Source organism: Dromiciops gliroides, chromosome 2, assembly GCF_019393635.1.
Source record: "Dromiciops gliroides isolate mDroGli1 chromosome 2, mDroGli1.pri, whole genome shotgun sequence".
Lineage (NCBI taxonomy): Eukaryota > Metazoa > Chordata > Mammalia > Microbiotheria > Microbiotheriidae > Dromiciops > Dromiciops gliroides.
In genome coordinates, this window is record NC_057862.1 from 115,180,333 (window position 1) to 115,193,180 (window position 12,848).

Genomic DNA, 12,848 nt, shown 5'->3' on the forward strand with positions numbered 1-12,848 from the left:
TGATGTTGAACTAATTGAATTAAGGACCTCCTAAATGGGATCCATAGTTACTCAAATGAATTTGGCCTCATTATCCAAGTAGAATAAATCAAGTTGATAAAGAATGCAATTAGACCAGAAAACTTAGATATAGTGACAAGCACACATATATCTTGTTCAGGCATTGCATGCTGACAGTGTGTTGAGCCCAAAATTAACAGGAGCAGGAGAGTGCCCTGGATTACCTTTGAGGAATTTCAGAACCACCTTTTAAATATTAGTAGTCTTCTAGTATTGTTGTATGGCTACAAGTTATGGAAGACTAAAATCTATGAAGACTGTAAGTTGAGGATTACCCAAAGGGTAATGGAAATGCACACAGCTGGCATCAGCAGGCTGAATCCCTTCACAAAGAAGGACCGAAGAAGCAGAAATAGAGCCAAAAAATAAATGTATGACTTAAAAAGATGTACTGGTCACATGGCCAGCTAATAGAGAGCCTGTGTGCTCCACTGGCATTTTCACAATGTCAAGAGAAAGGAAGGGATGCTTCTACCATATTGGATTGACCTCCTGTGGCATGCTAACAGGGAGGTCACATACTAGGAGTCAGCAAACCAAAATTTTAGTCTTGGTTCTGATACTCATTTCTTCTGTGATCCTGGGCAAGCCACTTCACCTTTATGAGATTCCATTTTATCATTGATAAAATAACGGAAATTAACTAGATAGATCATAGATTTAGAATTGGAAGGAAGCCTTAAAGATCAACTAATCTAGCAACCTTATTTTTCAGGTGAGAAAGCAAGCCCAGAAAAGTTAAATAATTTGCCCATAGATGGTAAATGGCAGGTAGATGATCTCTAAGGTCCTCAGAGTTTTAAAAAGTCTGATCTTGTAACTATAAGGAAAGGTAGGAGAGGTTCAGGCAGGGACCATAGACTAGATAATCCCTTGAGGGCCTTTCTCAGAGTCTTAAGTAGAGTAAATGGGGCTTTGCTCCAGGGTATCAAATTTAGAGGGTGATGAGTAGTACTTAGTTAGAAACAAAAGTAATTAAAATATTAAGCTACCAAAAGGAGGACTGGGGTAAGTTCCTTCCTCACCTCCCAGCAGTGGTTCCCACACTGGGGGGGGGGGGGGGGAATAGGGCATGTGCAGGGGAGGGGGTTTGTCTCTCACCACACCCCCTTGAGTATTGCACATTGTACCATTTCCTTTACCACAGTTTGTGGTACTTGCAACAGACACAAAAATTTCTGGTTGTGGCTCTATTTTATTAGCCTTAAAACTCTATAGCCCCACATTCTTAAGTGTTATGTAAATATACTTATTGAGTGAATACACCATGTTTCTTACCGTTCTACAGAATCATACTGGATGGCACCAGAAAAGTACAAATTCGGAATCCTACAAGGGAAGAACAAGGTGTATATGGATGTACTGTGGTTAATCATCTTGATTCAGACATAAAAACTTCCTCAGTGTTGTATTCAGGTAATACCTAGTGCAGAATCTGGAATTTTTTTTTTTCACTTTACAACTAATTGCATATCTTGCTTCCTATGGAAATAGGAAATCATTAGAGTTGTTTAACATGGCTGTGCTCAAAGGTGGTCTCTGAAGCGGCCTTCATCCTACTTATGGATATTTATTTCCAGCATTACTGACTATTCACATTTAAAGTCCCACTAAGCCAAAGAAAGGGATATTTTTAGGCTTGTCTTTTTTAAAATACCACGATGTATAGCTATCTGCCTCATTAAAAACACTTCAAAGAAGCTTAAACTTAACATAGTTATACAGACATTTTATGATTTCTCAATGGAACATATGAGGCAGCTGGGTGGCACAATGGCTAGCATGTTGGATGTGAAATCAGAAAAGCCTGAGTTCAGCTATGGCCTTAGATACTTACTAGCTGTGCGATACCAGGCAAGGCATTTAACCTTTATGCCTACTTCTTCAACTGTAAAATGGAGATAATAATTGCATCTACCTCCCAGAATTATTATAAAGATAAAATGAAATTATTTGTAAAGTTCCTATGTTGTAGTTCAGCCCTGTTCAACTCTTTGTGACTCCATTTGGGGTTTTCTTGGCAAAGATCCTAGAATGGTTTGCCATTTCCTTCTCCAGCTCATTTTATAGATGAGGAAACTGAGGAAAACTGAATTGAGTGACTTGCCCAGGGTTTTCAGAGATTTCAGCTCAGGTCTTTCTGACTCCAGGCCCAGAGCTCTATCCACTCTGTCGCCTGGCTAAAACGCCATATAAATGGTAGCTGTTAGTGTTTCATGCATGACTGTTCACACGAACAGTCAAGGAAGGGGAGTGGGAAAAGTCTTATTATTTTGGGGGGGTGCGGGGAGGGAATGGTCTTATTTTAAGTAAAAGTATTTTAAGGGAATTTTCTAAAGCTTGATTGTTTTGTCAAATATTTGCCTGGCTTTGGAGTCAGTAAGACCTGAATTTCCACCCTGTCTCTGAGACAAAGTAGCTCTTTGACCCTAAGCAAGTCACTTAACCCATCAGCCAACTCTCTAAAACTATAAATTACTACAGAATTGCATTGGTGGGTGAAGTCTCCACTCCGGGAATTCGTTGTACTAGTGAAATCACAGAGGGGAAGAACGTTTTGTTAAAGGCTTTCTTATTTCAAGCATGCAGAGATGAAAGGAATTCCCCCCAGCACCAGCAGCGGTTTCTGTTCCTCCTTCCCCAAACCACAAGTGAAAATCAGATGTAGGGAGTCCATGGTGGGTGGGAGGGTGGGAAATGTTTGTAAAATTGCTCTTTGGGGAGAGGTTACAGCCAAGTGCAATAAGTTGAGAAGCAGAATGGTAAAGGAAAACTAACATCGTCTTTGGTTCTGGGCCTGGCCCATGCAGCTAACGAGCTCTGTAACTTTGGGTGAATCTCTTCATCTCTCTAGGCCTCAGTTTCTTCATCTGTAAAATGAAGAGCTTGGATTGGATGATCTCCGAGTCCCTTCCAGTTCTAAAACTATGTGGTTCTAAGTAGTCCTTGAATGCCCTTCTAAGCATCCAACCCAGATCCTAGCACTGGAGGGAATAGAAGAGAAATACAAGATGGGCCTTTTGGCCACAAAGAATTTACATCCCCTCGGGGGAATAGGACAGTCTGCAACAGTGAGGTAGAGGAGCCTGAGGATTGGCATGCTTAGGAATGAGATGGCTTGAGTAGGAATCTTGGGCTTCACCACTGATTCTTTAACTTTGAGAAAATCCCATCATCTCTGTGGGCCTCAGGTTCCTCACCTGTATAACAAAGTGACTGGTCTAGTGTTCTCAAAGGCTTCTATCCATTCTAAAGTTCTGAGATGCTAAACTCCCCACCCTGATGTGTTACTGAGGCCAGTTTGCTTCTGTCAGAATTCATCTTCAGTCTTCATGTCCTCAGATTACATTATTTTTAATAAGCCTAAAGGCTTTCTTGAGGCTTTTGCTCCAATTGGCAGTAGCATTGTGGGTCACGATGTGTTCTAGAAAAGTATTCTGGACAAATATGGAAATGTTTAGCATGACCGCATATATATATATATATATATATATATATATATATATATATATATATATATATATATATATATAATCTATATGAAATTGCTGGCCTTCTCAAGAAGGGGGTAGGGGAGGGAGATAGTAGGGAATATGAAGCTCAAAATTTTTTTAATGAATGTTAAATTCATTTTTTGTTTTCATGTAATTGAGAAAAATAAAAGAAAAATTAAATGTAAAAAAGGAGAAAAGTATCTTGGAAAGAAAAGAAAAATGGATCTTTCCTTTTTGGGCCCCCAGAATTATAAGAAGCAGAAAAAAGAACTCGAGCCCATTTAGTCCAAATTGTATATTGAACAGAATCCTAGAGTTCAAAAGTTGGACCAGAGGCCCAACCTATGCCTGAATAAAAATGCTCACTACATAACTGACAAGTGATAATACAGCCTTTACCTAAAAATCTCCAGTGGAAAAGAACCAACTCTGTCCCAAGGCAACCCGTTTTACTTTGGGATAGCCCTAATTGTTGAAAAAGTTCTCCCCTAACACAGTGGTTAAAGCACCGGCCCTGGATTCTGGAGTACCTGAGTTCAAATCCGGCCTCAGACATTTGACACTTACTAGCTGTGTGACCCTGGGCAAGTCACTTAACCCCCATTGCCTGTGCAAAAAAATAAATAAATAAAAAGTTCTCCCTTACATGTAGCTAGCTCTGCGTTCTGGATCCAAGGAAAACAGGTTTAATGTTTGGGATTTAAATCCTTGTTTAGGATTTTAGTAATATATAAAAATATGATCTATAAATATAATAATACGATTCCTGTTTAGTATTTGACTAAATTATCTCTTCTCCCCTTCCCCCCACCCCCAAGTTAAACATCTTCAATCAGTATATGGCAAGATTTCAAAACATTTGGTCACCCTGGTCACCTTTCTTAAGATGCTTTCCAGCTTACCAATGTCTTTTCTCAAACGTGGCCTATAGAACGGCACACGATATTCAATAGACACACTGATCATGACAGCCCCCCCTGCCGAGTCATAGACCCTATAACTACTCTAATATTGCCCAAGATTACATTAGTACTGAATAGTACTGAACTTGCTGTCCACTAAACTCCCCCCCCAAGGTCTTTCTTCTCACCGCCCCCCCCCCCAACCAATGTCTAGCCATGTTTCCCTGGTCTTGTGAGACTGATTTTCTTAACCAAAGGTAACACTTTAAATCTATCCCTATTAAATTTCATCTAATTAGAGTTGGCCCAGTGTTCTATCCTCACAAAATTTTTTTGGCTCCTAACTCTGTCATAACGATTTGTTAGCTGGCTTTCTGTCACCTGCAAATTAAATACGCACACCAGCTGTACTGTTATCCAAGTCACTGATAAAAATTGTTAAATGGTCCAAGGCCAAACCCAGATCCCTGGGACATTTCCTGGAAGACCTCCCTGCCAAGTTCACCAGGAACCTTCCTCTCAGCATTTGTGACATGGTCACAGAGACCCTGTGTAAAGGCCTTCAGTGAGTCCTTTACTTTGTTTGCACCTGCTGTTGAAGAGCTGTTGCCTCAGCTTAGTTCCTCTTAGCTTCAGGGCAAAGTTCTTATATGGACACCTCTGCCTCATGATTTGAGTTGGTGTTTAACTGGGCTGTGCTCATAGGTCAGGGATTCTTCATTTCTGGTTTTTTTTTGGTTGTGTGTGTGTGTGTGTGTGTGTGTGTGTGTGTGTGTGTGCGCGTGTGCGCATGGTTTTTATTGTTTTGGGGTTTTGGGGGGTTTTTTTTGGTGGGCAATGAGGGTTAAGTCATTTGCCCAGGGTAACACAGCTAGTAAGTGTCAAGTGTCCGAGGCTGTATTTGAAGTTAGGTCTTCCTGAATCTAGGGCTGGTGCTTTATCCACTTCACCACCTAGCTGGCCCAGGTCAGGGATTCTTAACCTTATTCATGTGATGGACCCCTTTGGTAGTCTGGTGAAGCCTGTGGACCCCTTCTCAGAATCATATTCTTAAATGCATAAAATAAAATTCATAGTATTAAAAAGGATGGGAGCAGCTAGGTGGTGCAGTGGATAAAGCACTGGCCCTGGATTCAGGAGTACCTGAGTTCAAATCTGGCCTCAGACACTTACTAGCTGTGTGACCCCGGGCAAGTCACTTAACCACCCCTTGCTCTGCAAAAAGAAAAAAAAAAAAGAAAGGATTACAAAGGAAACCAATTATGTTGAAATGTAGATATCAAATGTGCGTGTGTGTATGTGTTCGGTGAAGCAAACAGTTAAGTGACTTGCTCAGGGTCACACAGCTAATAAGTGTCAAAAGTCTATAAGACTAGATTTGAACTAAGGTCCTCCTGACTCCAGAGCCAGTGCCCTAGCAACTATGCTACCTAGCTGCCTCTATCAAATATATATTTTTTAAAGTTCATAGGCCCCAGCTTAAGAAACCCTATTCCTGGACTATAATGTGTCAATAAAACTATCATATATCAAAACATATCATACATTAATATCACATATCATTGAAGAATGTAAAAAACATTCTTAGTTCATAGAAACAAGTGGCTGGCAGGATTTGGCCCGCAGGCCATAGTTTAGTGATTCCTTTTTTCTCCTAGACCAGGGTATTCAGACCCTTTCTTGACTTCTCAGACTAAATGGCCCATCTTCATCAGCACATTCCTACCAACTTGTCCCTTCCTGTTTTCTGAAAGCACCATGTGGTGGGTCTAGACTGGCCTTAGGAGAGGAGCCTTGTTTACTTTAAGGTACTTGGCTTTTTGCCTGTCACCAGCCCTAGGGGAGCATATTTCTTTAGGCAGGAAATGTTAGCGTGCAGCCAGAGTTGTCACTGACCAACACATTCTTTATTCTTTCCAAACTTGAAATATTTTTTATAGTATTGAATTTTTCCACTTAATCTGTTATACAAACATTTGTTTCAAAATAATCAGATACTAACTTGTAATCTTCACCATTGTTGGCCATTTTTATTAAATTAAACTTTTATTGGTCATAGCCACATATAACTTTGCTATTGGAGAGCTGTGTTAGAGTTGGCCAATTGAGGTTCATTTTCCACCCTTAAGACTTTCTACAATTTAAATGAGTTCTTTGTATCACAAGTTATTTCAAGAGCAACTCTTTAACTGAACTGAAATTTGTATTAGATGAACTTAAGATACATGACCCCTAATGAGGTCAGATAGCACAGATAATCATAGAATCTTACGTCTAGAACTCTTTGAGAAGATCAAGTCTCTTCACAGAATCCCTGAATTTTAGAGCTACAATGGACCTCAGAAGTCATCTGGTCCAACTCATCCATGGAAAGGAACCCCCAGTATAAAATTCCCAATAGGTGGCCATTCAGCCTCTGCTAGATAAACTTCATGGGAGAGGGGGACCAATGACCTCAGGATACAGGTTCTTCTAATTATGGATAGACCCAATTCTTAGGAAGTTTTTTTCTGACATCAACTCTAAATGTGACTCCTTACAACTTCCACCCATGCCTCTTGGTTCTCAAGGCCAAACAGAATAAATCTAATACATTTTTCATATGTCCTTCAAATCCTCAAAGGTCATTATCCTGCCCCTCCCTGAACCTTTCCTTCTCTAGGTTAAATATCCTTAGTTCCTTCAATTTGTTCCAATTTATGTTAATTTGTATGTATTTTGTATAGACATATCTGTATATGCTCTTTCTCTCTGTCTCTGTCTCTGTCTCTTCTTATAATGTAAGCTCCCTGAGGGTTAGGAATGTTTCATTTTTGTCTTTATATTCTCAATATTTGCCACAGTTCTTCACACATAATAGATACTTAATAAATGCTTGTTGATTGATTGATATGTCATAGGAGCAAGGCCTTTTAGCATCCTCATTTTTCAGATGAAGAAACAGAAGCTTAGAGAGATAAAGGGTTTTGCTCAACATTTCAGATAGTTCATTGTATAATCAATCAGTCAACAGACATTTATTAAGCTCTTACTATTGTGCCAGGCACTATATTAAGTCAGGATTAGAACACAGGTCTCCTGATTGACAGTCTATTCCAGTGGTTGGTTTGTTTGTTTGTTTGTTTGTTTGTTTGCCTTTCTTTGTATCCTTCGGGCTTAGCCTGATGCCTGGCACGTAGTAAGTGCTTAATAAATGCTTATTGACTAACCAGCAACACTGCTCAAGCCTATGGGTCCAAGAATTATATTTTCCTTGACATTTATGGGAATCCATATGTTGTAAAAGTAGACATTAGAAAAAAAATTTAAGTAGACAGATGACCTTCTTTATCTACTTAGGATTGCTATATGAGCAGCACCTGGGTTCAAGCATTATATCTGACACATACTGAACTGTCAATAACCTCTTAGTACCCCAGGCAGCTCTCTAAGACTGTAGGTTGTGGAGCAGTTGCTCATATGTATTGGTAGAGTTTGTTCATATTCCAATGGAATTACAGGTCCAGACATCCTGATTAATGCCACTCCTGGTTGCCAATTAAACTTTGGTGCCAAAATTGCAGTAACTAAGACTTTTCTGCACATGTTTAATCTATATCCATCTGCCTACCGCCTTTGGTCATTGCCCTGCTACTTTGTTAGGTATCTGGAAGAGAGAAGAAAAAAATAAGCTTAAAGCTAACCCAGTTCTGTGTTTCCTTTTAATTAAGAGGTGCCTGTCATCTCGACTGTTGCAAGAAATTTCACAGAATTGGAACATGGCCGTCTGACCGTAATTGTTGGTGGCACTGCCAAGGCAAGAGTAGGAGCCAACATCACCATTAGGTGTCCAGCAAAAGGTAAGTAAGAGCGTTGATTTCTAGCTCGAATCTTAGGATATGCTTAAATGTGACCCAAACAACCAGTGGGGACTATGAAAATGATTGTGGCCATGCTTAGTCATAGAATGAAGGCCATACTTTTTTTTCTAGTGCTTGTGATTAGTCCTCTGTCTGGGGCACACCCCAGTATAGGCATCCAACATTGAAATGTCTTCCTTCTTGTAGTGGCCTATTGCCAACCACTCCTCCAAGCTGCAAGGGAGCACTCTCTTGGCTCTTCTACCAGTTGACCTATTGGTCTGGAAATCTGCAAACCCACAATGAGTTGTTTTTCACCCCCTTTGAAGTTCTTGGGCCATCTGGCCTTCATAGACCTAGACTTGTAAAAGACATCTCCAGCAACTCACTCGATTCCACCACTGCCCTCGCCCCTAAGGGGGTGGAAAAAAACCACACACAACTGTGAGCCTTTTGGCAGTACAAACCTACCCATTATAGTCCGGACCAGCATTCTGTGGCTACAGCGAGGAGACGAGCGGGATTACACTTCTCAGATGCCAAGCCACAACTGTCTGGAGCTTCTGCCATCCCGCACCTGCAGAGAGGGACTTGTGTATAACAGAACCAATGTTTATTAAGAGGAACCTCATTGTTTCGCCTTCGTTTTGATTTCTGATTTGCATGGTATTTTTAAAATACACTTGTATGATGTGACCAATTTAGAGGTCACATTTTTAGATAGACTCTGGGGAGGATTAGCAGATGAATAATTGGCTTCAGTGGCAATTTTGTCTGAGGAAAGGCTATATGATTGGCCCATGCTTGGTTATTATCTGCTGTCATTAACAGTCTCTATAAAAAGCTGTTCAAGTATTGGGTCCAAATTTTATTCTCTTGCTGGCACATCTTGTGTTAGAACTAGGACCATATGAGACACACAGACTTAAACAACCCCTACCCTTACAAATATCTGAAAAACTTTGTTAGTGTACCATTTTCACAGGCAATGCCAGACCTATTCATTCCCAAAGGTGCCAACATCAAGCTCCCATATGCAGTTAAAGCTGCTATAGGCCATTCTTCTGGCTTTACTAGGAACTCATGAAACTTGGTCATCTTATTACTCGCAATCTCCTGCCTCTTGTCCAAGAGAGATAATGAGAAATAGGTTTCGAAACTGGATTCTATCCCCAGAGGAATAGAAGCATTCAGATCATAGATGTAGAGGTGTAAGGGACTGCACAGGTCATCCAGTCTACCAATACCACCCCCCATCCCACCCCAGTTTTATAGATGAGAACACTCAGCTCCAACAAAGTTAAGTCACTTGCCTAAACTCACATCTGGTAAAAGTCATAGGTGAGACTCGAACTCAGGTCCTCTGGGAGGCAACCAATACTCTTGAGTTGCTTTGCATTGTGTATTTTGAATAAATCTGTATAGAATTAATTATGTGTTTTCCATAGTTAATTTCTTTATGTAACTAAATTTTTAGTGTAAGACCATCTCTTTAGGAAATGACATAATGAAAAGATAACAGAACCAGGAATCTTGTTTTCTTGTGTCAGTTTTGCCAGTGATCAACTGTGTAATTTTGGGCAACTACTCACCCTCTCTGAGCCAAAATTTCTTCATTTTTCAGATGGGGATAAAATGCTCAACCCTGTTTACCTTGAAGTTCTGTTTTAATAAGGCTCAAATGAGAAAATGTGTGGGAAAGCATTTTTAATACCGTCAATAGCTACACAAATAGGGAGAGAGAAAAGAACAAATACCTACTATGTGCCAAGTGCTTTCCAAGTATTATCCCATTTGATTCTTACAACAACCCTGTGAAGCAGGTGTTCTCTATCTTTGTTTTATGATGAGGAAACTGAGGCAGACTGAGTTGAAGTGACTCAAGTAGGGCCACACAGCTAGTAAGTTTCTGAGGCTAGATTTGAACTTAGGTTTTCCTGACTCCAGCCTTAGCACTCTAATAATGCTGACATCTTCAGATAGTACTGGAAAGGAGATAAATGAAGGAATATGATTAATGTGACAATAGAGAACTATCATTCATAGAACCTTTTTGTGGTCCCTAAGTGTTCTTACAGGTTCAGATCAGGGGTTGTACCTACAACAGTATGAAATTTCCAACAGATTTATTTATATATGTGCATGTGTATGTATATGCATATATATAATATGTAATAAAAAAAATATATAACATGTTTGTAATATATTATTATAATATCGTATATTGTATATACACATGTGTATTATATTTGTGTGTTATATAATGTGATGTATGTATATGATATAGTATATAGTATATAATATTGACTGTTATATACATGTATGTTAATATATCATGTACACACATATTACATAGATTGTGTTGAATATTATTTATTCACACATATACACATACAGACATATATCTGCACATACATATGTATGTATATATGTATGTGGGTATATATGTGCGTATGTATGCATGGTGGGAAAAACACAAGTCCTGGAGTCAGGACACCTGGGTTGAATTCCCAGCTCTCAGTCTTTCTAGCTATATGAGCCTGGACAAGTCATTCTCTGAACTTCACTTAACTCATCTGTAAATTGGATATAATATAGTATTTAAATTCTCTCTCACAGGACTGCCATAAGGAAAGTATTTTGTAAACGTTATATTACTATAAAATCATGGGCTATTATTATTTCAAGCAATGACATTAAAATATGTATTGGCTTTTTTTTTTTTGCATTCATAGTTTTAGTCATTGCTGCTTTTAAACTTTGACCCTTCCATTTTATTACCTTTAGTGAATCCTTGGATCACCTGAGTGTTTGTCTACACATATGTTGCTAGATAATCTGTCCAGAGATCAGCCTAGGTCAATGTGATGTGTGTTGTAATTCAGTCCTCTCTGAGGAGTATTTAGACATAATACCTGTAAGTCTTTGGGTAGTAGTGTAGGTAGATGTCATTCATTTCATTAACTACAAAATGATCAATGTAGTTTGACATATGTGAATAAACATCTGGAATTGTCCTTTCTAAACTGAATTGGAAGTGTTGGAAGCATAACTCATAAGGGGGAATGTTCCCCTTGGGCGGTTTGATGAGTAACTTGACTAATATGTAATATTAGAATAGAAGGCACTACAGATATACTCTACTTCAACCTTGTTCATTATTTTGAAGATAAGAACAGTGAAGTTGAGAGCTGAGGACACTTTCCCAAAGATATCACTCTGCACCCACTCACCATGCTGACATATTCTAGTGGTACGAATAGGGGTATGCTCTCCAGCAGTTCCTAGTGGGCAGGTAATAAGTGACAACTTTTATTTATTTTCAATTACCATATAATTTACAAAGCACTTCACATTCATTATTACAAAAAGTCCATTGGACTGTTAGCTTTGCAAAAACAAGTATTGTCTTTTGCCTTTCTTTGTAAACCTCAATGTTTACTTAGCACAGTACTTAGTACATGGTTATTGTTGTTTGTCCTTCCTTCTCGAAGAGGACCACGACATTGGAGTGATGTCATGACTTGCACTAAATTGGATTTAAGTGAGGCAGGGCTGTGAAAGATCTCCAGCCTCACTTTTTCCTCCAGAGCCATCTTGGTCCAGTGGCAAGTGTTATGTTTAAAATCTAACTTTTATGTGTTATGACTAAAAATCTAATGTGTGGGTGCCTTAAATTAGAAACTTATAGCACCAGTCTTTGGGCATTAAGCATTTATTAAAGTTTATTAGAAGTTAGCAAAAGAGAGAGGAAGAACACGAGTAGTTCAGAAAGAAAAAGCCTAGCTACCCTAGCCCTGCAGCCACCATCAAGACCTCCAATGGAAAGAAGCATCCCCCGTGGGACAGCCAGAGGGCTGGTCCCCACACGCAGCTCCAAGTTAATTGGCTGGTGGCGTTGATTGACATGATTTACAGGCAGTTCTATGAATAGATGTAATTTCCGGAGGCCAGGCAGCCTCTGGATGTGAGTCACATGCTTTCTCCTCAGGATGGTGTTGCCCTGGTTCTCCAAATGTCTTTCTCAGCAGGGGGCTAGCACGCTGATTTTCACACAAGATATATGTCAGGATGACTGGAGATGGCCCTGGATGTTTAAGGCAATTGGGGTTGTGACATGTCCAGGGTCTGAGATGAGATTTAGACTCAGGTTCTCAACTCCAGGGCTAGCACTCTATCCACTGTGCCACCAGTAGATGCTTAGTAAATGCTAGTTGACTGACTGATTGAAAATCCTAAGATAGAGACAGGAGAGGTATGTTATCCCCATTTTATTGACCAGGAAATGGCTGCTCAGAATAGCTAAATGACTTGATCTAGATCACGTAGCTAAAAATGGTAAAACCAGGGCTTGAAACTAGGGCTTCTGACTACCCAATCTTTTTCTCAAAGTTCTTTCCACTATACCACAGACTATCTCTGACGTTCAGAGACGTAGGGGGCCTCAGAAGCTAACCAGTCCAACCCATACCCTGAAGGAGAATCCTCTCTACAAAATTCTCAACAAGTTGTCATCCAATTTCTGCTAGGATTTGTAGTAAAGAAAATCCACT

General features: G+C 39.6%; 1 protein-coding gene across 1 annotated transcript in view; it reads left to right on the forward strand.

Moving 5' to 3' along the window:
• Positions 1–12,848, forward strand: part of ADAMTSL3 (ADAMTS like 3) — a 584,778-nt gene that overhangs the window by 513,587 nt on the left and 58,343 nt on the right. The window contains exons 22-23 of the mRNA XM_043989606.1: positions 1,349–1,476; positions 8,167–8,295. Coding sequence (XP_043845541.1) covers positions 1,349–1,476; positions 8,167–8,295 — 257 coding nt within the window. The remainder of the gene's footprint in view (positions 1–1,348; positions 1,477–8,166; positions 8,296–12,848) is intronic.